Genomic DNA, 26287 nt, shown 5'->3' on the forward strand with positions numbered 1-26287 from the left:
GTCTGGAAAACAACAGTTCATGCTCTGCGCCTGAGGCATTCAGAAATACAAGAGGTCTATGGAGCGCTGTCTCTCCGTATCAAGGAAATCTCTTTATAAACCCTCTTGCTGCAGTTCATAAGAACACACATTTTCTTCAAGTTCTAGAATATTGGCCAAAAATAAATTTTTCAAAGGTTTTTAAACTGTGAACCGAATTATTTTAATAGTTCACATTATACTCAAAATGCTTTTGAAGAGTCATAATTATATAAAGTCCTAGAAGGATACTATATATGGGTGTGTATGAATGAGTGAGCGAGTGTGTGTTAGTTTCTTACTTAAAGTGTAAATTCCTTGGGAATGATGACTGTGCGCGTGTGTAATGTATTCTCTTATTCTGTTTCTTTCAAAACTTTGCACTAATTTAATTAATAAAATGCTAGAGGTCTGTCCTCCCTCTTTTTTTTTTTTTTCTCTTTGTGAACACCATTGCTGAAGAACAACGAAAAGTGTGCACCTGTACCCTGAGTGTTCTGACGGTCATCGGGGAGGACAGGTTCTCCCAGCTTGGAGACCACCTATTCTACGCATAGAACCCAGGGCAATGCCCACCCCGCAGTGGAGCTCAGGAAACACTGGCTGCACTGTGCAGACTGGAATTTAGGACTCGTTCTATCTAGTCTGTAAGCCCAAGTTGCTCTCCGTGACACCTCGGGAATACATGCTGTGCGTTGAAAAGAGAAAACATTCCTTGCCCTCAAACCCTTGGAAGTCACCTTAAGCCCCAAGACATCCATTTATGATGATTCTAGTCTGCAGACGGATACAAGTCCGGGGAACGAGCGCACGTGTCTGCAGAAACCTTTGCTTCATTATGAGATGAGAAATGAGTCGAGGGGTGTCCTTCCTCTGGGACTCTTTTCCTTTTCCTTTCGCGGGCCCAGGTGGTCCTTGGCACTCCAGCAGCCGGGCCTTACGGCCGGGACACTATTCGTAGAAGTTCCTCCGGAGGTTTCGTCATCCACGCGGCGCTCTGGAACCCCTCTGCTCCTCTGGTCGACAGCAAACATTTCTGGCGACAGGCAGTGCCCGAAGTCCCGAGGATTTCCGGACACTTTGCACGGCGGCGCGGTCGCCCGGGGGCCCGGAGAAGGTGAGTTGGCGCGAACCGACCGCTCGGGGTCTCGTCCCCATAGGGCGGGGGGCGCGGGGCGCGGAGGGGGGGGCGGCCTGGGGAGGGGGCGCTGCGGGGGGGCGCGGAGGGAGGAGGGGGGCGCGGGGGGGCACGGGGGGGCCACGGGGGACCGCGGGGGGCGCGCAGGGGGGCACGGGGGAGCTGCGGGCGGGCACGGGGGACCGCGGGGGGGCCTCGGGGGGAGGAGAGGGGGCGCGGGGGGACCGTAGGCGGGCACGGGGGTGCTGCGGGGGGGCACGGGGGGTGCGGGGTGGGGGGAGGCGGCCGGGCATCGCGGCCCCGCCCGGCCAGGTGTCGCCCTCCCGGGGCCCTGCGGGGGAGCGGCGGCGGGAGGAGGCTGCGGTCGGGGCCGGTCTGTTTGGACGCGGCGGAGGGTGGCGGCCGGGCCGGGGCGGCGGGAGCGGGGTGCGCGCGCGAGCCGAGGGGGCGCTTACGTCGCAGCTCGAGCGGAGCTGGGGTGGTTAGAGCCGAGTCCTCCGAGCCGCGCAGCCCGAGCCGCAGCCGCAGCCGCAGCCGCAGCCGCAGCCGGAGCAGCAGCAGCCGCAGCAGCAGCCGCCCGGAGGGGCGCGCCCCCCGCAGCAGCCCCGCCGCCCCCCGCCGCCCCCCGCAGCCCGGCGCACAAAGGCGGCGGCCGCGCGCCCGGCCTCCTCCCGCCCGGCCTCCTCCCGCCGCCTCCAGCCGCCTCCCGGGGGCGCGAATGGCCTCGCGGGGCGACGACCTGGGGCGCGGGGGGCCCTAGGTCGGCGCGCCCCGGCCCCACCCCCACCCCCACCCCCACCCCCACCCCGCCGGCCGGGAGGGGGCGATGCGGGCCCGGGGCCCCGCCGCCCGCCGCCGCCGCGCTGCAGCCCGCGGAGCCGAGTGGGTGCCGCCGCCTCGGGCGCCGCTGGACGCCGGGGAGAGCCCCCGCCCCCGCCCCCGCCCCCGCCCCCGGGGCTGCCGGTAGGAGGCTTCGGGCAGCTAGGCACCTTCCCGTTTGGGTCCCCGCTGCCCTGCTCCACCTCCTCCACCCCACCCCACCCCACCCTCACATTCTGGAAGCTCCGGGGTGGGGGCGATCCCTGCCCTCCCTGCGCACCCCCACCCCCGGGACAGCCCCGTGGGAATAAAGGGCTGGAGGCAGGCCGAAGTTGCGGGTGGGGCTGGGGCTGGGGCGGGGGCGGGGGGGGGGCAGACCCTTCTGGTGCCTTCTGAGATCACCCTGTGTCTGCCTCGGAGGGGAGGAGAGAAGGTGCGCGATCTGCAGCGTCTCCGCCTAATTGGAACCTAATCGCTTTAAACAAAATCTTACAAACGTCTTTTTTTTTTTTTTTTTTAATAACCTCTTGGAATAAAGCAGAAAGAAAAATAAGCTCCTTTCTCCGCCCTCCCCCCCCCCCCCCCTTCTTTCCCTTTCTCTCTTTTTCTTTCTGCCGAAGACGCTCCCTCCCCGCCCCGGAGCTCAGCGCCGGAGAGCCACCTTATTATTAATCGGAACTGCCCCCGCGGGCCCCGGCAGGCGCATCCTTCAGGGGGGACCAGGGAAGCGGCGCGGAGCTGCGGCTGAGATGTGCGCGGGGGCGGTGGTGGTTACATCTCGGAAGAGAAGAGGACGCTCCCCGGATCAGTGCCAAGCGTGCAGGGTGGGCTTCGGGGCATTCTGTTAGGATTGAGGAAGGACAGGGGGTGCTGGGCCCTCCGCAGGTCCGCATCCCTGTAAGGGAGAGGGGAGAGGAAACCAAAGTGAGGCGTCTTTTTTTTTTTTTTTTTTTAAGAGGTGGGAAAAAGAAGTTTATACCCCCCAGAAGGGGAAGAAAAAAAAAAAAAAGAAGCTGCGGGAAAGCAGGAGCAACAGGGTACTAGTCTCGACACCGAGACAAAAAAAATTTCCTGTGCAGAAGAGGAAGCAGGCTGCAGAGAGGCCCGGAGGCCGCACGCAGCGCGGTGGTGGCCAAGGCCAGGTGTGTTGTCGCGGGACAGTCAAGAGGAAGGGAAGGTTCAGGAACAAGCGGAACAATGACTCATTTACAAGCTGGTCTCTCTCCCGAGACCCTGGAGAAAGCTCGCTTGGAGCTCAACGAGAATCCAGACACGCTGCACCAGGACATCCAGGAGGTGAGGGACATGGTCATCACCAGGCCGGACATCGGCTTTCTGCGCACAGATGATGCCTTCATCTTACGCTTCTTGCGGGCCAGGAAGTTTCATCACTTTGAGGCCTTCCGCCTCCTGGCCCAGTACTTTGAGTACCGGCAGCAGAACCTGGACATGTTCAAAAGCTTCAAGGCCACGGACCCTGGCATCAAGCAGGCTCTGAAGGATGGCTTCCCTGGGGGCCTGGCCAACCTGGACCACTATGGCAGGAAGATTCTAGTCCTTTTTGCAGCCAACTGGGATCAGAGCAGGTAAATCCTAAATTCAGACTTGTATTAGGGGTTCTTTTACTCTCCCATTTTCCAGAATTTACCCTGAGTGTCATAGTTTTACAGCTTTGATGTTTGTGCTCATGTGGCTGGGGAAAAAGAGAAATTGGAACTACAAACTGGGGTTCTGGGAGGGTCATCTAGGGGTGGGAGTAAGGCTTTTATTTTTACCTTTGAAACTCAGGAAGTGAGCACCTAGTCTCTACTGCAGCTTTAAGTGCTTCCTGAACCATATCACTGTGCTGCAGTCTAAAAGCATTCAACTTCTAAATAAAGCCGCTAAATTTTTCACCTCTTGAATAAGTTTACTGTTCTGTGGAGAAATGAGGATGAGGATGGAGACAACTTTTCCTCCTTCCTCCTAATGAAATCCTTAAGCTAGATTCATCATCATCATCACCATCACCATCATCATCATCGTCATCATCATTTCTCTCCTTAGTACTGAGGTTTTATTTTTTAATAATAGCCTGGCATTCAACCAAGATCAAGTAGTTTTGTTGCTTGGGAACTTTTCTGCTTGGTGATGTGTAGATGAAGGAATAATATGATGTGTGTCACTTCAATGAGAAGGAAGAGTTGTACCCTCTGTCGCTGAGCATGCCTACTGACACTGAAAATAAAGACTGACTGGTGTGCTCGTTCTACACCTGTCACTAATCTAAGGAATGTGTTTCCTGTCTGAAGTGATTTTTCATCTTTCATGAGGAAGTGAAAAATGTTCAGACATGGTAGTTGGTAGACTTTTTTTGAGCTCTCTTGCTTTTTAATGGAGGAGAAATTATATTCTTATTTCATCTGTATCATAACAGACAAATGCAGAGGGGGACTATTTCACTGCCTCAATCAAAATTATTTTCTCAGACTGAAAGACATAAACAAATTATGAAAGGGTCTTGTGTAAGGTAGTTTCAATTAAGTTCAAAGCTAAATATATTTCATGGGACTTGAAAATGTTACCAGAACTATGAATCATGAGGAACTGGTTGTTATAACATTGGTGTATTTTTAGTTCTGTGAATGGTGACTTTTGATGCATCTGGTTAGTTGAAAACATCTCTGGAACAATTGTAAAAGACTTTTATAGTTACTGAGAAAGCTTATTGATCTTATGGCTTTCTAGAAAGGCTTCTCAGACTGTTTTGTAAATGAATGGGTTTTACTCTTTAGTTATTCACCTGTTCCCTGTGAGTCTAAGTTGAGAACTACTCTAACTTCTTTTAGGTAAATACAAAGAAAATTACTACCTCAGGAATCATAAAGCTAAGAAACTTACAGAGTTAGCTACTGAGGGGGAATGGAGTTCCATTCCTTATTTTGATTACTCATTCTACTTTTTATTGGGTGGCAAAGTTTAGAGGATTGTGAAATGCTACCTTCTGACCACAGTTTCTCTTTAAGAAGTTCCCATCCATCTGAGATGTACATTGTAGGGTCATATAAACCAATTATTGTATATATCAAAATTGAAAAAAAATATTCAAGAAAGAATCTAATCCATATATGTCAGTGAGATTGGTATTCTGTTGATTGAGCTACAGTGAAATGGGAGCTATGGAGATTTTACATTTAAATATATCTCAGAGTCTGTCAAAGATACCCATAGAGGGGCAGATTGCATTCAGAGACGTGCATATAGATCAGAACTTTTTTCACTTATCTTTATAAGTGAACTGATATTCACTAATTAAGATGAAAGTCACTTATAGTTCTCATGTATATGGGCAGTTGATGACTCCAGATTTACTAAAGGAACTGTGTTTTAGTTGTCTGTCTTATTCTTTCATATAAAGGGTATGGTCATGAAGATCTAGCTCCTTAGAAATCTATAATGGGAGATGATTTATTATTTGGTATGTAAAATCATTTTTTGTTAAATCTACATGAAATCCTAGACATTAGAATTTCATATATGTGAGGTTAACAATGAGAAGCTATGCCCTGTACAAATACTCTATCAGGACTTATAGACTACAAATTGTGGATTCTGTTTCTGCAGTTGGAAATAAACATGTATAACCAAAAAGTTATAGTTTGTCAAGATCAGAAGGTATATGAGTTATTTAGAGCTGGTCTAAAATTCCTCCTAAATCATTCCTTCCTTCTTCCTACCTGCCCCCCATCTCAGATCCGCATATATCCAGTGACAAGGACTAGTGGATCAACAGTTCTATCCTCTTGACATACTCTCTAGACTTTTATCATTGGGACATGTGCATAAGAACTGCCCTGAAGCCTGCAGGATGGTTTCTGGCCGTACCTTCCTTCCAGTATCAGGGTAGCACCATCCCTTTTCTTACCTTGGGTCTGAATCTCTTTCCTTTCTACACTCTGCAGCCCCCCTTCTTATCTCACTTACTTTTACAGAAATCTGTGCCTCCTTCCCTCCATGTTTACCTTACTACTGTTCTGTTAGGTGGACATGCCACATGCCGAATTCTCTTGGTCCCCATGCCTCTCCTGTCCTGTGAGTCCTATCCCACTCTCATCCTGTCAGACCACACAGCTTGGGTTTCTTGAGAAGACTGCACATGTGATCATAATTCTGACCACCTTCCTTAAGTTGTTCAGTGAATTGCCTGGCTTTCAACATTTTTTTTTTCTTTTAAGTAGTGTTGTTTTAAGAAAGTAAAATAGCATTGTTTTAAAGAAACAATAGATGGGAATGTCCAGGATTACACAGGGAAATTCCAGAAATGAAAGTGTCCCTTTTATTTGGAAAACAGGCTATTTCCAACTTCCCGAAGGAAAAAGCAAGATTTTTTTTTAAGAAATTTTGAAAAATTTTGGGATCCCTGGGTGGCGCAGCGGTTTAGCGCCTGCCTTTGGCCCAGGGCGTGATCCTGGAGACCCCGGATCGAATCCCACGTCGGGCTCCCGGTGCATGGAGCCTGCTTCTCCCTCTGCCTGTGTCTCTGCCTTCCTCTCTCTCTCTCTGTGTGACTGTAATAAATAAAATTAAAAAAAAAAAAGAAATTTTGAAAAATTTTGTAAAGACCTCTGAAATAACTGATCTGTATAACAGAAAAGACAAAATCTTGGTCTTATCATATTTATAATAGCATGCGAACCAGAGTTAATGCTAATTGATATTTGTTGCAGTGAGTTATGCATCAAAAAATATTCTAAGTAGGAAGTTACCCGATATATACTTTATCCTATGTTAAATTTGTAGGACAGTGTTCTGTGCTCCTCAGGAGACTAGCAACAGTAAATGTGTGTGAGATAGTGACTATAAATAAAATAGTGTCTCTTTTTACTGCAGTGTGGTGCAGGTTAGTTTCAGGTTATGGCAAAGAATTGGACCATTTCCAAATCTTTTATAGGAGACATGGAATCTTCAGGAAGACTAAAGTAAAATAATAATGTTTACAGTGTACCTGCCTTTCAACATATCTAAAAAATAATTGAAATACTGAAATGTCAGAATGCCTTCCAATGTGGTCTGTGGGTGTTCTAAAAAGGATAGACCAGGGCCAGATGATTTATTACATGTGTTGAGATTCATGGTACATTTGTTGAGGACCTTGGTAAAGATTCATACAGTTTTATCTCATTTCTCTCAGATTGTTTAACATAAATTTCTGAAAACGAGCGAATTCCTCAAAATTAAAAACGATTAATTGTTTAGTACGCCAGCTCACTAAGGGTGGAGTAGTTTTCCACACATTACATGCTGTATTTCCTTCCTGAACGATAGTGCCCGGCTTGGGACTCAGCAGGTACCTTCAGTTGTCGCCCTGATTGCAACGGTAGCGTATGAGGATCATGTAACGTGAAGCAAGAAGAGATCATACTGTCTCAAGAGAAGGAAGTTTGGAATGAAAGTAGATCACAGTTTAGACTCTAGAGCATAGGAGCAGGTATCTGAGAGGTTGAATTCACTGGAAAATAAATCTTGTGAATATTCATGAGTAAATTGGGTCACCTGAAACATAATGATGACATGCATTCTGATAGTCAGCCTGTAGGTCATAAGTAGTATTTTACCTCACTAGACGTATAAAGCAGCTCTCTAAATATTTGCACATCAATCAAGCATTTATCTGGAATCCGGTTAATAACCATTGGAAAACAATTAAATACAGTTAAACCAAAATGATTCCTAATATAGAGGCAATTCAGAAGTGCTGACCATCCTGCATTATGTTTGGCTTGTGATACACATCGATTATCATTTATAATACTGAAGCTCTAGAAGGGGTGCAAGAGCCACGGGTCAAACATCATGCTGTGATTCTCTAACGTATCCTGGAATTTTCCTACAAAACATATTATTGTCAGCTTGGCTTGTTTGTTCCTATTGTGTGGCTTTTTAACAACAACAAAAAAAAGAAATAATGACATCTGCAAGTTCAGATTGAATTATGATTATGCGCCCATGTATTCAAATAATGTGGTCAGTCTCCAAATTGAAAGAAGGTCATGTTGACAATAAATTAAAATTTTAAAATAGCCATAGACTATACAGATATGTTTTAATCCCAGCCACAAAGTCTTACTCTTCTCTGGAAGTACACTAAAATCAAATAAAACAAAATACAGTAAAAATTACTAAGAATAATCAAGGGTAATCAACTAGATAATTAGGGAGAAACACTCATACTCAGGAGTCTTAAGAGCAAAAACCAAAACACCAGAAGAACATAGGCTTACTTTTGAGGCCTCATTTTTGAAGACTTTGTGTCCCTGTTTATTAAACTTTATATTTATTTTCTTTAAATATATTTCAACTTTTTGTTTTACAGTGTTATATATCATGTCAAGCTCAGGAATCCTCACCCTTCAAATCCTGGAAGCATTGTTGTGCTGTGTTATGGGTGGATTTTGAGATTCAGTGAAAACTGGAAATGGCAAGTGTGGATTCCATGGGACTTCTGTCCCCACAGAGCTTCTGTGTTGCTTCCTATAAGGAGGCTCTTTTCACAAATATTCTGGAAACTGCAGCTCATTCCAAACCATGCTTTGGTTCATACCATGGAAAATGGAAAAGAAAAAAAAACGTCCTGACAAATGTTAGTGGAATATTGGAACAAATTTCTGGAAAAAATAGGACGGTCCCTAGAAACTGGGGCAATTATACAGTAATTAGTGAAATAATCTTGAAATAACCACAAAGACCAAGAGTGCCAACCTTAAAGTAGGATGTTGATGGGGTCTGGCTTGAACCGGGCTATGTTCACATTTTAGATATGCAACTTTAAACAAAATTGAAGAGAAGCGAAGGATCTGAGGTTACTACACTGCACTGAAAGGATGCCTCAAAGGAAATGTTGAAAGATATTTTAAAACAGAGACCAACAGTTAATAAATTAATGTAGTCCTTAGGAAATGAATACATTTCCTCCATTCTGAGAAAGATTGAGCTCTTTTCCCTCACTGAGTGCAGGTACATATACTTTACTAACATAATAGACAACACTACTGACAGGAGGGAAAGGATGTCCTTGTATGTCAAGTCTTTATAACATCAAATAACAAACTGAGCAAATAGTACTCAATTCAAATCATTTTTGAAAAAAAAGTACGCCTGAGTTGAGCATTTGCTACATACATAGAACTTTATAGTAGGTGCCAAGGGGCAAATAAAGACGCATAAGACGTTGTTTATACCATCGAGGGACACATGACCTTTGGGAAGAATAAACATGAGGCGTCAAATCACTACCAGAGAGACTCTAAGTGCTTAATGAGGGTACTGTTTGCCCTTGATCGAAGTTCAGGGCTAAGGGCCAGCCATGGCCTCTTTGGCGTTGTGCCTCGAGAGCATCGCCTTCTCTGGTAACTTGAATTCAACTATTTATTGTTTCATTTTAATTAATTAATTAATTAATTAATTAATTCGTTTAAAATACTTTTATAACGTGCGTGGTGTGCAAGGCACTCCTCTAAGCCCTTTACAGAATTAATCTCTTAAATCCTATCGCATTCCTCTAAGGTGGGCCTTACTGTGCAGATGAGGAAGGTGAGGCGCTGGTCAGTTAAGACCCTCGCTCATGACCATACAACCAGTAAGTGAGTTGGTTAAACGTGTTGTGTGTGTACACACAGTTACCAGCACGAGTCTAGGGAAAAACAAACCGAGGGGAAAAAACTGCATCTATCATTTAGAAAATGTTGAATGAATGTCAGCATAGATCATTAGAAAGTTCAGTTCCTAGAATAAATCTTCCAAAGACAAGGACTGCACTCAGCAGACGTTTGCTTTCTACCCTGAAAAGGAGAGCTGCCTTTTTGACCTTTGCAGTTTTTTTTCCAGCACAGTTCTGTTTCATTTTATTTTATCTTATTCTGATGGCAGTAGGTGCATGTTGTTTTACACCCCCCCCCCCCCCCGATGAAAGACATTATTCCTGTAGATGCTTCCGTTTGGGTGATTCACTTGTTCTCACTCACCTACATCCCCACAGCAGTAAAAGTAACGCAAGGCTCAGACAGCTAATCATCTGAGCTCCGTGATAGAAGCCAGACAGAGGAGTGGTTCAGAGATCATATTCTCTGTAGGCTTTGTAGACCTCTCCTCTTCCCATTGAGACTCATGAATGTCTTCTTGGCTTTCCTTCACCAAAGCCTGCTGCTGGGGCCAGGCTGAAGCATGCCCTGGAACCTGGCACGGTGCCACACTGGGAATGGGCTTCCCCTGCCTTTGGACATGCGGGCCATGGAGACCTGAAACAGCAGGACAGCGATTCATGGGTGTTCTGGGGGTGAGGTACCCTGGGGAGTGCAAGAGAACCCAGGTACCCTGGGAAGTGCAAGAGAAACCAAAGACCTGGCTTCTCCTGTAGGCTCCCCTGCCGATTCTGGGCAAACCATTCACATTCTTGGAGACCCTGTGCCCTTATCTCCGAAATAATAGGAGCAGAGCCAGCAGAGGGACTTTGGGCTTGTTTTGAGTTTAAGATCATGCACTTGAAATCGCCTTGGAAATCTTCAATGATGACACAGATGAAGGTATTTTTATTATTATTAGCACTCAGTAAGATACAACACCTAGATAGGTCCGTCAGCCCTAGCGCTGATGATACCATGAGGCATCAGAGAGGCGATTTGGGGCCTTTTGTCTTCCCCTCAGCACCCTTCTAATAGGAAGGGCTTCAGATGGGAGAAACGTGGCTTAATGAAAACTGAGGGGTGGGGCAGCCTTAACGAAGGACTTGGCTGATTGATTTAGTGACAAAGGGAAATTTCCTGGCGTGGTGCTGTTCAGTGTGTTGCCCAGGTGCCAGTTTTTCCTTGTCAGGCTGAAGGAAAAGGCTGGGGAACGGGAAGGAAATGACCTGTTTGTGATTTAGGTTGCTCTTTGCATGGATTGTAAATGGTAGGGGACGCCTCTCTGTAAGGCCCAGGGGAGCACAGGCCGCTGAGCTTCCCCTGTCCTTGCAGGGCCAGAGGCAGCGAGCAAGCTGCCCTGCTCTTCTTGACTGGATGGCTAGTGAACCACAGATACAGGTGTCAGTCTCCTCCAGACGGTATTTACATAGCTTCGCAGCTCCGCTGTCTCTCAAGAGCAATGGTCTGGGTAGTCTAGTGTCCCAGTTGTAAAATTCCTTACCGGTGTTGGTATTTCTTCTTACTCCAGGCTATGCATCATCCTCTCCAAGTTGATTTCAGATTCAGGCTTTACTTGATGATGTTTTGGGAAACAACGTCAAGAGTCAAGAGCTGCATTAATGTGCTAGTTTGTTATTTATGGCTTTCTTCCAACATACAAGGGAAGAATAGCAATGGTGGAGCTCCTACAGTTGGGAAGGAGGCCTCAAACACCAAGGTACTCATTGCGGTGGCCTCAGGTTTGTAGATTATAACAGGTAAAGATAATTTCCAACAGAAGAAGAATGACAGTAGGATTCCTGAAGATATAAAATTCATAAAATCCTCCATTTCTTTGGGAGATATTTTACAGACTTTGGCAAGATCTCATGTCCTAATGCTCTGCTTATGAGTAGCCTGCTGAGCTGCTAATGGTAGCGATGTGACATGTTTGACAACAGGGGACTAGAATGTCAAGAGTGGCTTTGACCTGCCCTTTGAATGCAGTCAGCTGAGATGTTTTAATGTTTCTTTGCTTCAATTTGGACACCAAAATGATTTCTATAAAGATCAGAGGATTCTCTTTTTGAAGAAAGCTATTACATTTAAAAACTTGGTGAAGTTTACACTTGAAAACTTTGCAAACCTGATTTTCTCCTTTGCTGATCAGGGGATTTGCCTTATTATATTTCCTTGGGAATGCTGATAACGTCTATAAATTTTTCTCTTGATTTGGCCTCAGTTTTGGAAAACCATGCGTGAAGTGTGTTATTTAAGATACCTTGCATCTTGATTTCTGCCTTTACTGGTGCTATGGTTTGTTCTCACTGAATATAATACATCATCCTTCCAAAGCTGATTTCAGATTCAAATTTATTTCATGCTATTTGGTGTTAATGCTCTTTGGTGTTCCTATAGGTAACGTAAAAGTGGGGAGAAATGCTAAATTGGGCTTTTCTAATTAAAATTTTTTTTATTACCATACTATTATTGTGGATGTCAGGAACTAAAATGAATATATTTTTTTAAAGAGGTGGCTCAATTTAAATCAGAAATGCAGCCTTCTTCTGCCATCTTTCCAGTCTGTGTAGATTTATAGGCTTTTTGTCATAACACTGGGTTAGGCCATCATATTTATAAAGGAGATAAGCCAGCCATGGAGTGACAAATAAAGGTATCCAGCTATATATATTTTACAGGTTTAAAGACAAATAGATAATAGAGCTCTACACAAAATTTTATTATCTTATGTATTCAGAAGTATTTTATAGGCCTAAGGATGCTATATCCTTAAAATATGCTGTATACCTTCCAAAAATTTAAAAATTATCTCTCAGTCCTTGCCTTTTATAAGAGTAATAAGCTGTCTAAAGATCATCAGTTTTTAAGTATAATGTACAAATAGCCTTCAGTTCCGACTATATCCTTCTTAGTACTCTGTGTCTATGTGTTACCCTTACAAAAAAAAAGTATGTTCTGTTGTATTCCAACCAACATTACCTGAGCACTTGCTGTATACGTAGCACTGTGGAAGTGCTTTTACGTGAATCATGTCTTTGACTTTCCTCCCCATCCCCACCTCACCTCCCTACTGCCAATGAGATAGAATAAGATAATTACAGGTGCTCCCATTTTTTCATATGAGGGCACTTCCATTTCTTCATATACTCAGAAGTATAGATCAATGACATGTCCAGGACCACACAGCTAATGAGGGACAGGGAAGAGATTCCATCTTGAAGTCTTCTGACACCATGCCCTATGCCTGAGTAATGCTGGGATCCCAAGGGGATTGTATTCCAAACTACTGATTTTATAGATGAGGAAATGAGACCCAGAGCAACTGAAAAGTTGCCTGAAGTTCCTTTCTGGACTACTGTGCTTTCTCCATTCGCCTCCAAATGTTTTTAGAAGTAAAAAAAAAAAAAAAAAAAAAAATGGAACTCCTCCCTCATACGTGCTCACTACCTCATACTGTTTTCCTGGTGAGCCCATCACTTCCACTCCGTGCTAGGGATTTCTACTCCTAATCCACCACCCCCCCCCATCCCACCTGATTTCTTTCAAGATTTCTTTGTCTGGTGTTTCCTAGATGTCTATACCTGAATATCTGAGGGGAAAACCCTGAAATGTTAGTGTTTTTATAAATTTGTTTATTCCTCTTGAAATGCTGGGATTCCTTTCTTGAATAACACTCTGATTTGCTTCTCAGCTGTGACTCCATGACCTCCTTCACTTACTTGAACTTAGGCTCTGTATGTTTTTGACTCTGGAATTTTCTCCCTCCAGCTTTCACATCAGTTTACGGTCTACTTTTTCTGATGTCTCCTTAATATATCTTTCTGGATGGTCTACATACTTCTAGATGCAGTGGGTTTTATTCCAAACTCTACATTTCCCACCATCTCCCAACTGTCTCCTTGTCTTGCATTATTGATTTTGATGAAAGATTTTACCATTTACTTAGGCATGGAAGCTAGAGAATCTTTGTGTCTTCCTTTACTCTTCCTTCAATCTTAGTTTCTGTGTCTAAGTATCGAATTTTAACAAGTTTCCCTCTAAAATACTTCTCACATTTGGCTTTTTCCTTTGTTCTTCCTTCTGCCTTCGCTGAGGCAGTATCTTACATTATAATTAGTGTCTTTGCACTCTCGTCTACTCCCATTTTACAGGAATGCAAAGAGCATTCATTGGGTTCCTACAACATGCCAGGCACTGCACTAGGGTGCGAGGTTGAGAAAGATACAGACTCAATCACATACCCTTCTATCTTTAATTGCATCTTTATGATATAAACTCCATACGAGTAATTAAAATATACTAAAACTTTTAACCATAGCTGTTTAACCCTAGTATTCGTGTTTATTGGTGAAACTCCTTCAAATCTCATTCTCAAATTTTCCAAATGTCAAGGTGTGAAATGTCAGTATTACTGAGGCCATTCTTGAGCTGCTTCAGAAAGCACGATGCCTAATTTTCAGGATAGTTAAGGTGAGATTTTAGAAAATCCTAGGAAGGCCTGGAGGTAAAGGAAATGATTGTAAAATACGAAACAAAATATTTTCAAGAGCATTTTCGTTTGTTTTGGTAGGATACACGTTAAATTCTAATATGTCCCTGAAGTGCAGCAAGTAAATTTCTTCTTAGGAGATTTCTAAACAAAATTATCTTCAGACTCCTGAGGTATTTTAAAGGGAATTTTCAGTGTGCTAAACAATTTCTATAGTTTTGAGGAAAGTGGTTGTTAGATTTAATGCAGTATATTTCTGTTGCTGATAGGTACACGCTGGTGGATATTTTGCGTGCCATCTTACTTTCTTTAGAAGCCATGATTGAAGATCCTGAGCTTCAAGTCAATGGATTTGTTTTGATCATAGACTGGAGTAACTTCACCTTCAAGCAAGCCTCCAAACTTACACCAAGCATGCTGCGACTGGCTATTGAAGGCCTTCAGGTAAAGATTTACAAATTACCCAGTTTCTCAGCCTTTTGCATTTGACTCTCTTAGCTAATATGTTAGAATGACAAAATATCTTACTAAAAAAAGAATAACAAAAATATTTTTTAAAATAATTTTTAAGCCCCAATATTACAACACTGGGCGAAGGATGATAGAAGAAAAGTTGAAAGATGTGGACCTTTTAACAGACAGAGTTGGTAATACTGGGGGCAAACCTCACTATGACTAAGCATAAATATTGATGATGACCTGAGATTTTTTTATCTTGATAATCAGAACAAAGAGCACATTTTGGATTTTAATTATTAGCTATTTAGGCTTTTTTTTTTGTTCTATTTCTCTTTCTTTTTTCGGGGTATATTAATTATTAGCTCAAAATTTGCTTTACTATTCCATTTAACCTGGTAGATTGGGAATATGTTTCATGTCGCACAGAAAACTGTTAGGCAATCAAGGGACGCTTGGGTGGCTCAGTGGTTGAGCATCTGTCTTAGGCCTAGGGTGTGATCTTGGAGTCCCAGGATTGAGTCCCACTTTGAGCTCCCTGTGGGGAGCCTGCTTATCTCTCTGGCTGTGTCTCTGCGTCTCTCTGTCTCTCATGAATGAATAATAATAAGAAGAAAAAGGCAATCAATATGTCTTTTGATATCTATGATTTGGAATCACTGTTTTGAACTACTTCTCTAAACTTTTTTTTTTTTTTTTTTTAATTGGTGTTCAATTTACTAACATACAGAATAACACCCAGTGCCTGTCACCCATTCACTCCCACCCCCCGCCCTCCTCCCCTTCTACCACCCCTAGTTCGTTTCCCAGAGTTAGCAGTCTTTACGTTCTGTCTCCCTTTCTGATATTTCCCACACATTTCTTCTACCTTCCCTTATTTTCCCTTTCACTATTATTTATATTCCCCAAATGAATGAGAACATATAATGTTTGTCCTTCTCCGACTGACTTACTTCACTCAGCATAATACCCTCCAGTACTTCTCTAAACTTACTTGGGGTTTTTGTTGTTGTTTTGGTGGAAGGGCTGTCATATGGAATTTACATAGGAATGGTGCATCTTCCAGTGAAGAACTGGTTAGGAACTATAAAATGAAAAATCAATGGTTATTAATTAGTGACATGTCATAAACCTACTATTGACTATTTCTTTTTAAATTTTAGGATGTCTTTCTTCTGCTCTCTCTGTAGTTTATCATATTTCACATACAATATCTATGGAATAAATTTTCGATTCTTTCAAAACTTTGCAAATGAACCCTCCAGTGATATTAATTGCTATTTGTTCTCCATATATTCAACATGCATTTTAGAAGTTTGCAAATCAACAGTTAATTTTTGTAACTTTTACTGCTGAAAATATCACTTGTTTTAAAATGGCTAATTATATCTCTGTCATTCATTAGGCCAGAATGCTAGACTTTATTTTTTTATGTTGAATAGCCAAAATTATCCAGATCTCTGTTCTATAGTAATTTCTGACTGTGTCTGTAGGCACCTAAATTGATGGCTGATGACTCACTAAAAATGGTCCACTTCTCCAGGCAGCAGGACATCTTAACCAAATTCAATTCACAGTTTGGATTATGCCTGTGAAGTGAATAAGGCACACTGATCCTTTTCTCTACATAGCTTTTCCCTGGTGCAGGTTTCCTGACTTGCTCTGGGTGAGTCAGCCTTGCTCCTGTCTTCTCTTAAACAACATCTTTTTTAAAACTCCATAGAGGCAGTTAATGGGGGTTGGGAGAGGACACAGGATAAGCATGTTTGGAAATGTGTACATCACATAGAATCAGTCCTAATCTGCTCCCTTGCCAGCAGTGTACAAAGCATCCTTTGCTTTGTAAAGAAAATTGGTTACCACAACCGTGTTACTTAGCACAGAATAGTAATCTAGCCTTTTATATATTTTTTAAAAATTTAATCTACCATTCTCTTTTTGCACAAGCGATAGGCCAAACCTTCAGCTACATGAAGAACTGGAGGCCTCATATTATTTGTAAGAGATTGGAGAAAAAGAAGTCTCAAGAATAGACTTGGTATCTTGCTATTTGCCAACTTACATGCTGTGTGAAGTCCTGTAATAGTAGCATTGTCAGTCATTCCAGGGGAGGGATACTGACAACTGGGACACGTTTAGAAGCTTCCCCATTAGCTGTGGCCACTATCAGAATTTCTTTTAAGTGCTAAGTGTCAGCATGACAGGATCTGTAGTCAGTTTAAGTCTCTGTGTTTATGTTGGAGAGGGAGACATCCCCTCCTCAGCAGGGCAGGCCTGGAATGCTTCAGTCCCTTTCCATTCTTCCAAGACCCAGACTGAGCAAGCGAGGTTGAGTTCCCCTGGTGGCCAACTGGGAAGCCACTTAAAAGAAAGGAACTCTTTCTGGGAAATAAATTTGACATGTTACTAACCTTTATTTTATTTTTCAAATATTTAATTTATTTATTTGATAGAGAGACTTGACAGAGCATGAACAGGGGTGGGGCAGAGGGAGAGGGAGAGGTCGACTCCATGCTCCATCCCAGGACCCTAACATCATGGACCTGAGCCATAAGGCAGACACTTAACCAACTGAGCCACCCTGTTACTAACCTTTTATTTTTTAAATATTTTATTTATTTATTCATGAGAGACAGAGAGGGAGAGGCAGAGACACAGGCAGAGGGAGAAACAGGCTCCATGCAGGGAGTCCAACATGGGACTTGATCCCGGGTCTCCAGGATCACACCTTGGGCTGAAGGCAGCGCTAAACCACTGAGCTACCCGGGCTGCCCAGTTACTAACCTTTTAATTCCAGTTTTTCTCCAGTTTGAACTGATTTTTTAAATGCTCTGAATCAATGTGTCTATCTTGTGTCTATATCTACGTCTAGATCTAGATAAAAAAATAATAGTAACTCCAAATAACAATAGAGAATGTGCTAACAATGTTCCATTTATTGAGATGTGCGTGATTTCCTAGTTTGTCTGCTACTGGGGTAACATTTTATGACTTTTCTAATCACTACTCTGTTTTACTTCGCATATGCTCTGTGAGAAGCATTGTTGCATGTTGATATGTTTCATGTGAAGCATCAATAAACTTTTTTTGAGATTAATGTAACACCAAGAAATGTTTGAAGTAAGATATATACGAAACTTTAGGTTGTGCCATCACCAAGACTACCAGTACTACCACAATAGTAAACCCCTTCCAATGAAGCCAGTCAGGAAAATTAAGAGATGAGGATATTTCTAATAACTCAGTGATAATTTATATCATGCTATCATCATGCTATAGTATGATACTTTTATTTTGACAAACATAAAAAATATTCTAAGGAATTGAGCTCAAAATAAGAAAGGCCACCAATGGGTCTAGTGCCAGGAAGAAAACTCTCTTTAATGATATATATTATTAATAAGATAATGTAACTGTGCTTTCAAGAGGCTCCATCTTTTTTCTTCTTTAGGTGGTTGTATAACCTGTCTACATACACACACCAACCTCTTTTTTCTCAGGCATGAGTATTTTGAATGACTTGGCTAGAGGTAGCATCTGATAGCATCCTAAAACCATTGCTTTTAAGACCTACCTGTGATCAAAGTGCAGGCTGAAAAGGTGAAAGTAGAATGGGCTTTAGAGGCAGATAGGACTGGGTTTGGATGACAAGCCTGTTACATACTAAATACTTGGGCAAATTACATTATTTTGTTTGAATCTCAGTCTGTTCATTTATACCAATTTTAAAGTATTACATTCAAAATGATACATCTTGTACCTAACAGGTGATAGCAATGCTCAAAGTAATTGATGTGGATAAGCTCATTTGTCAGGTGGCATATTTTTCTGCATATGTGCTGGTTTTCTCACAATTCAGTGACTAATTAAACTATTTAGATTTAAAGCTGATTAGGAATCTGAATAACACCATCTTTTGCTTTAATGCTTAGGTTATCAATACACAGATTGCATTTTTTAAAAAAAATCACTTCGCTGTGTGGTTAAGTAGCATCTAGATGTTTTTATGTTAGGTGGTGGGTAAAATATTTTTTCATGTTGGAAGCCAAATGAAAAATGAGATTGTTTCACCTGGTGAAAATTAATCTTTTGTTTTTTGCGGGGAGAAACTCCAGGCACAGCTGGAAAGGTGGCAATTGTGGGGATATCCGTGGCCTGGAAGGATGAGCAAGAATTTGCTAAATGGACAAGGATAGGAAGAACGTTTGGGGCAGGAAAACCTTGGGGGAAGTGCTTTGAACAAACATAAAGCTGTAAGACGTTGAAGCTATATGATAAATCTGTTTTGAGGTGGCTAGTCTGAGAAGTGAATTGAGGCAAATGACCAGAGATGAGCCAAGAAAGGCTGGCTGGGATGGAGGATGGCATCCTATGTGGTTTGGCCTCTATCTCCACACAAATTGGGAGGGTTGGAACAGGCAAGTGGGCCTGGTCACTCCTTTGCTTTGGAAAGATATTTTGAGTAGAAGAAAGGACTTGGATAGAAGGATAGAGACGTTAGATTTAGAGAGCCCTATACCACCATGGAGCTAACTAGATTGATCTCATTTTGTAGGATGGGAAATGAAACTTCAGGGAGTTTAAGAGACTTACCCAAATTTTCTCAAACGACCTAAGGGCTTGAGTCCAAGTCGCCTGACTCAAAAGACCAATATCTTTCCTGGATCTTGTTTCTATTGTTTCCAGAGCTGTGTTTAAGAAGTCACGAATGGCTAGCCTGTGGCAGAACCATTTTCTTCTTCCCCGTGAACATCCTCCTTGAGTGATTGCCAGCCTCTCAGTTCAATATGATAAAGGCCACATGAAAGGCAATTTTCCATAGCCAAAGAGAATTTTTATCAACACAAGCACAGATTGATAAGCCACTCGTGATATATGGTCCAGGGCAATTCTGTATGCTTTCTCTGTACGGGATCTGTAAACTTTTTTTTAAGCGGAAGGCCTCCAACATTTTTACCAACATAATGTAGTTCCTTGATAGATAAGAGGCAACATCAGATATTTTTGTGGAAATAAATTATTCAGTCCTCATTGGAAAGACACAAGAAAGAAAATTATCTTGCTCCTTATAAGAAGTTAATTGATTGGGGTAGTCATGGTAACAGGAAGCATCTTAGAAAATCAATACAAGATTAAGTGGATGTGACTTGTAGCCCTGGGAAGCCAATTAAAACATGAAATGTTTGGAAATACCTGGAACATCTTGGACTGAATTTACAGTCAAGCGATGTTCTTTTTAATATTTTTTTGTCCTTGTTGTTCCATTTTAATTTTTTTCTCATAAAATACTATCATTCTTAAAACTCTTTAGCAATGAAAAAAAAAAAACTCTTTAGCAATGAAAAACTCCAACTCTCTTATGAATCCAGAATCTCTTACTTGTCATCTTTTTTTTTTTTTTAACTTAACACTAACGCTACCTGTGTTGTTCATTGTTCCTTGGATATATTTATCTGTTTTTCCTTCTTAGTTCTGTCCTGTTGTGTCTCGGTGCTTTTGTTTCACAATTTCACAGGAATCCCCAAACTCCATCTGCTGAACAGTACATAATGTAGTCAAGGCCCGGCTTGCTGTCAGGGGGTTTGGCTCTAACAAGGAACTGAATAGCTCTTTGAGTTGCTACATAAAACTCAGATGTAAGGGCCGTCACAAAATGCCAAAATCAGTGCCAGATATTTTAAGAGCCCTTAATAAATAGGACTTGTGAAAGAATAAAGAATATGTAATCAATTCACAGTACTTAATGCCAGCCCTTTCTTCTATCTAAAGGGTCTAGTGTTAGGAGCAGCCACCAATCTGCCAGCTTTGGGAGCTCTGGTCATTCATGTGGAAGGCAGAAAGTGCTGCTGCTACAAATTCTGGCTCTGACTGTTTGGAAGCCCAGTCCTACCAGGGGGAGCTTGCCAAAAACAGAAGACATGCTAATGACTTGGAGCATCACTGTCCAAGCCTAGCGGGTGAGGAGCCCCATTAACTCGGTCCAGCAGTAGTTTGTGCAGTCCTCTAAATCCGATCTGCAATTTCTGGCAGCTTCCAAATTCTGTGTGTGTGTGTGTGTGTGTGTGTGTGCACGCGTGTAGGGTGGTTAAGAGACAATATCAAAAGAGAACTCAGTGAGATATTGAGTAAACTTGGACTTTGTAACAAAACAAAAGGACTCCATGCTTTGCAACCATGTTCTCTGCAAGGGTTGTTAGCCTGCCAATAGCTTTCAGGCTTCACGTGCCTTGGACAGCAGCAGAAACTTCTTGCATTGGAGCTGCCTTGCACACTTAAGGCGGCATTATGGTCCCTTGGTGGCCGAGGGCTGAAACAATGCCTATCTTTTTCAAAATGAACACAGATTCATGAGCCGTATTCATTCAGACAGCCTGAAGGTGGGAGCGTTTATTTCCACATTTCGTATGCACAAGCAGAACCATCCCGGGAAACAGTGACAAGGGCAGCGTGTAAAAGAAGTGACATTTTGTTCGTCACATGCATCGCTGCCTGAGCTAAGTGTGTTTCCTCTCGGTCCTTACTTAACCTAAAACAAATGAGTGAAACCCTTAACGTTGCTTTATTTCATGGTGTGAGAATGTGGTGGCTTGGCTGAGAGGTTCAGTTCCCAGAAGTAGGACGTTGGCAGTCTTTTTAAAAGCTGACAATAGGCATGTAAAAGCTATATATAATATTCAGTTCAGCAAGCAAGCTAAGGATTATATAACCTTTGATGATGGGCTAGGAAAATTCTGTGGATGCCTATATATACATAGATACATAGGAATGTGTATATATATATGTGTGTATATATATATATATATATATATATATATATATTACTATTTTTTCCTCGCATTACAATTGCTATTTTATTTTCTGATTACTGGCTAAATCTGTTTAAAATGTCTAGTTGTAGGAAGGAGGTGTCAACCTTGACAGAAAAATGAAGAGATGGGTGCTCTAGAGTTACTTAACACGTACTGACTTAGAGTAGTAATTGTCAATAAAATGTAATACCTCTACACTTTTTTTCCTCCACACTTTTAATTTAATACCTCTACACGACGGAAGGATATTATATTCACTTCACGTAGCCAAATAATTGCAGTGACAAAAGGGAAAGAAGCAAGTGGCAATCTTTTGGTCTGAGTCAGTGAGATAATGATAAATGGACAGAAAGTAATTATCTATAATGAAAAACTGAACGAACCATATGAGCTGCTCTGCATTTCATTTTATTGGCTATGTTTAGACATGTCCTTAACTAGAGAACAAAAAAGATGAGTAAGTGCAAGTTCCCTTTTATTCTTTTTAGTAGCAATGCAAATGCATCTTGATATATCCTTCTCCCCCAATCGGACTTTATTTTTTCATTCTCTGCAATTCTAAACAGCAAAAATGTGAACATCCACTTATCCTTTCAAAAACTTGGTTTTTAGGATGTCTGGGTGGCTCAGTGGTTGAGCGTCTGCCTTTGGCCCAGGGCGTGATCCTGGAGTCCTGGGATCAAGTCCTGCATCGGGCTCCCTGCCTGGAGCCTGTTTCTCCTCCCTCGGCCTGTGTCCCTGCCTCTCTTTCTATGTCTCTCATGAATAAATAAATAAAATCTTAAAAAAATAACTTGGTTTTGACACAATGGAATACTACTCAACCTTATAAAAGAAGGAAAGTCTGCCTTTTGCATCAGTACGCATGAGCCTGGAAGACATTACGCTAAGGGAAATAAACCAGGCACAGAAAGACAAATGACTGCATGATCTTACTTACATGTGGAATCTTTTAAAAAATCAAATTCATAGTAATAGGAGTAGAAGAGTACTTATCAGGGGCTGGGAGATGAGAGAAATGGGAGATGCTGGTCTATAAGCTCTCAGCCATAAGATGCAGAAGTCCGAGACCTAATGTCATATAGCATGGTGACTATAGATAGTAACAATGTACTATATTGATGCAATTTGCAAAGAAAATAGATCTCAATTTTTTAAAAAAGATTTTATTTATTTATTCATGAGAGACACACAGAGAGAGGCAGAGACATAAGCAGAGGGAGAAGTAGGCTCCCTGTGGGGAGCCCGATGCAGGATTCGATCCCAGGACCCCAGGATCACACCCTGAGCCAAAGGCAGATGCTCAACCACTGAGCCACCCAGGTGCCCGATCTCAAATGTTTTTATCACTAACACCCACACGCATCCCTTTCCGCCAACAGTCATTATGTGAGGTGACCAATGTGTTAATTAGCTTGATTGTGGCAATGATTTGACAGTGTATGCATATAACAAAACATGCTGTGTGTCTTAAATATATACAATTTTTATTTGTCAGTCATATCTTAATAATGAGGACCCTTATGTCATCAGATTTTTCTACAGAGGTTGATAAAATTCACATGTCTATTTTTCAAATGTTTAGTCATTTCACCTTCATAAATATAACCTTAGGTACATCTAAACCGAAAAATTTGAAATCTCAAACTAAGGTGTCATTTTTGTTTTCATTAATTTTAAAATTCTGGTACCATATTTCCAGAATCCTGGAGATGAGTGATTTTTCCGTCTCATCCATGGATAACACTCTTGTTATATTTTCTTAAGATTGATCTGGAAGGAAAATATATCCTTCATCATAACTATTTTGAAGATCTGTTTTTAATGGGCTTAGTCTTCTTCACATCTGCAATTGGAGAAACTACAAAAAACTCATAAAAGGAATACTTCTTAGACTACTATTTGATGCACAATTAGTGTGTGTGTTTAAAGATTTTATTTATTTATTTGAGAAAGAGAGAGTGGGAGAAGGAGCAGGAGAGGGAGCGAGGGTGGGCAGGGGCAGAAAGAACGAGACAGAGACAAGCAGGCTCTCTGTTCAGCAGGGAGCTCATCCCTGAGATCCCACATAGGGGCTCATCATTGAACCCTATGTGGGGCTCAAACCCAGGACCCTGAGCCAAAGGCAAATGCTTAACCTATTGAGCCACCGAAATGCCCCAACAGTGTGTTTCCATAACTTAAAGTCAAATGCTTTTGCAAGGTCCCAATTAATTGGAATTTTAAGATGTGGGTGAGTGTGAGGTAGTTAGATAAAGTGGTAATAGCTGCTATAACAAACCAAATATGTACACTGACTCAGCCATCTTGCCATGAAGTCCAATAAGAAGCTTCTCCTAGTGAGTCAATGACTCATGTTCCTTCCATCTTGTTGTCCTGCCACTTTCTAGGTACAGTTTTTCAGGTCACTTTGCTCAATTCCATTCCATTTCCCAATAACATAAAAAAAGTATGGAGGATCACCCATGATATGTTTCTATGGGCCAGCCCTGAAAACAGTGCACATTGCTTTCTTTCACATTTTATTGGCTAGAAAATTCAGTCAAGTAGATATCCATAACTACGAAGGTGAAGAAATGTAGTCTGGTTGTGATCCTAGGAAGAAGAGGAATGGTGGACATCTTGTATTCTCTTTCACAAAACTGATTCCCTGAAATGACTCTTTTTTTATGTTTGCTTATGTTCTCTGAAAGGAAGAGGTGATAATTAAACAGTGTTTCAAGGAAGTTTAATTGCTACATTCAAGCACAATGTAATAAATACATCTTTTCTATAATTCATTCTGTGTACTGACTGCAGTCTCTGTACCTGACTAGTTTTGCTTAGATAAGGGGCTGGCAATTTCTGTGTATCTGGTCACTACAACTATATCTCTACAAAGGTAACATGACTGCGATTCAATCAGTTCGACTTTCCTAAGGAGTATTCCCAAATATGCTGAATTTAAAAGGAGGAAAAGCTAAATAATTCCTCTGTAAACTTAAGACAGTGTCCAAGATAACAATGATCGTGATGCAGTTGCTTTAGCTTGAAGTTAGAAATCCTCTGAATTTGGGACTTAATTTTTATAAAATGAGACTATGACTTTTTAAAAAAAAAAGATGAGAAAGAGAATACATTTTTTAATCAGGTGACCTAACTTGAGAAACTCCCAGAAAAGATTATTAGCTGCTAACACACTAAAAGGATTCTCACTATAGAGTCTTGTAAGGACTTAGAGAATACAATCTCTGTCAGACTAGGTTGGAGAGTCCACAAACACTCAACATTTATCAAATGCTTTAAAAACCAGGTGGAGTTTTACTTATTATTTAGTCATATAGAGAAAACATGCAGAAGTCAGTATAATTTTAATCAGTACAGAAATTAGTAAAGTCAGGAAGCCTGGGTGGCTCAGCGGTTGAGTGCCTGCCTTCAGCCCAGGGCGTGATCCTGGAGTCCCAGGATCAAGTCCCACATTGGGCTCCCTGCATGGAGCCTGCTTCTCCCACTGCCTCTGCCTCTCTTGCTCTCTCTGTGTGTCTCATGAATAAATAAGTAAAATCTTAAAAAAAAAAAAAAAAAGAAATTAGTAAAGCAAAAGTTACATCATCAGTACCTAGTTTTTCAATCATATTGTGTACTATCAGGAAGTCACTTTCCTCCTGAAGATACTCTTGGAGCTCTTTATTTCATGTTACAATTTTTACCTATCTCAAGCTGCCACCTTAGAAAATTTTAAAATTTCACTTGTGCTATATTAACTGTTTCCTGGATTTCATTTCCTCAAGTCTTTGCATTCTTTCTTGTTTTTGTTGTCGTTCGTTTTTACCTGAAAGAGTATGAGGTAAGAGGTAAAATGGCAGAGTATTTGAATTTTTTTTTTTTTAGTGAGTATTTGAATTTTCTTAAGTGGTTAATTTTCACATTGATTGATAGTTTTGCTAGATATAGAAATACAAACTCAAAATAATTTTCCCTCAGTACTGTGAAATCATTTCGTAGTTGTTAAACATGCATTATTTTTTCTAAGAAGTCTGGCTTTAGATAAATACTTGTTACTTTGTAAGTGTTTACACTTTGTAAAAGATTTTAGTATCTTTATCTTTGGCATTTGCAAGTGTGCACTGGGGAGCATGTCTTTCATTGTGTCTACTAGACCATATGAAACATTTTTATTGTTCTTTCAGTTGGAAAAAGAAACATTTGTATTATTCTTTCCACTGAATTTTTCTCTGATCCCTTTTCTCATATTTCTATAGCATGGGCTTTGTATCTGTGACCTTAATCCTTTGTCTATCATGTTTCATGATCAAATGTATTTATTTATTAAATTTTAAATTTTATTTTGATATCATTGTAGATTCATGTGCAGTTGTAAGAAGTAGTACAGAGAAATCTCATATTTCCCTCATTGGTAAAGTCTTATAAAAATACTGTACAATCTCACAATTAGGATGTTAATGATGATATTGTAGGGAATGAAAGTCCTGATTGATTGGTCACCCTTCTCCGATACCACTCTGGTAGGGGGGTGGGGTGCCTCATAACAGCCTGGAAAAGATGCCATTCTAGACTTCCCTCTCACCTTTTGTTGATGTGGTGGTGATGAGGTCACATGGTTTTCTTTTCTTTTCTTTCCTTTTTTTTTCTTTTCTTTTCTTTCTTTTCTTTTTTCTTTTTTTTCTTTTTTTATTTTCTTTTCCTTTCCTTTTCTTTTTTTTCTTTCCTTTCTTTTCTTTCCCTTTTCTTTTTCCTTTTCCCTGTGGTATATGGCTGGAGTAGAGTACTTATTGCTTAAATGTTTTGTATGTTGTGAATGTACAACTTTCTTGATCCTTTACCCAGTGAGAGCAAGATTTTGTTAGGGCTCTTACTTTTTTATTTTTATTTTTTGGTCTGTGCTCATTGGAACTTCCAG

General features: G+C 41.5%; 1 protein-coding gene across 2 annotated transcripts in view; it reads left to right on the plus strand.

Moving 5' to 3' along the window:
- The first annotated feature begins 887 nt into the window (after nt 1-887).
- CLVS2 (clavesin 2) overlaps nt 888-26287 on the plus strand; it is an 88025-nt gene continuing 62625 nt past the window's right edge. The window contains exons 1-4 of one of the 2 annotated variants that reach the window (XM_072832587.1): nt 888-1135; nt 2596-2799; nt 2932-3561; nt 14392-14566. In XM_072832587.1, the coding sequence (XP_072688688.1) occupies nt 3173-3561; nt 14392-14566 (564 nt within the window). In that variant the 5' untranslated portion in view covers nt 888-1135; nt 2596-2799; nt 2932-3172. The remainder of the gene's footprint in view (nt 1136-2595; nt 2800-2931; nt 3562-14391; nt 14567-26287) is intronic. The other variant, XM_072832599.1, reaches the window with a different exon arrangement.

The sequence above is a fragment of the Canis lupus genome, chromosome 1 (assembly GCF_048164855.1).
Source record: "Canis lupus baileyi chromosome 1, mCanLup2.hap1, whole genome shotgun sequence".
Classification (NCBI taxonomy): domain Eukaryota; kingdom Metazoa; phylum Chordata; class Mammalia; order Carnivora; family Canidae; genus Canis; species Canis lupus.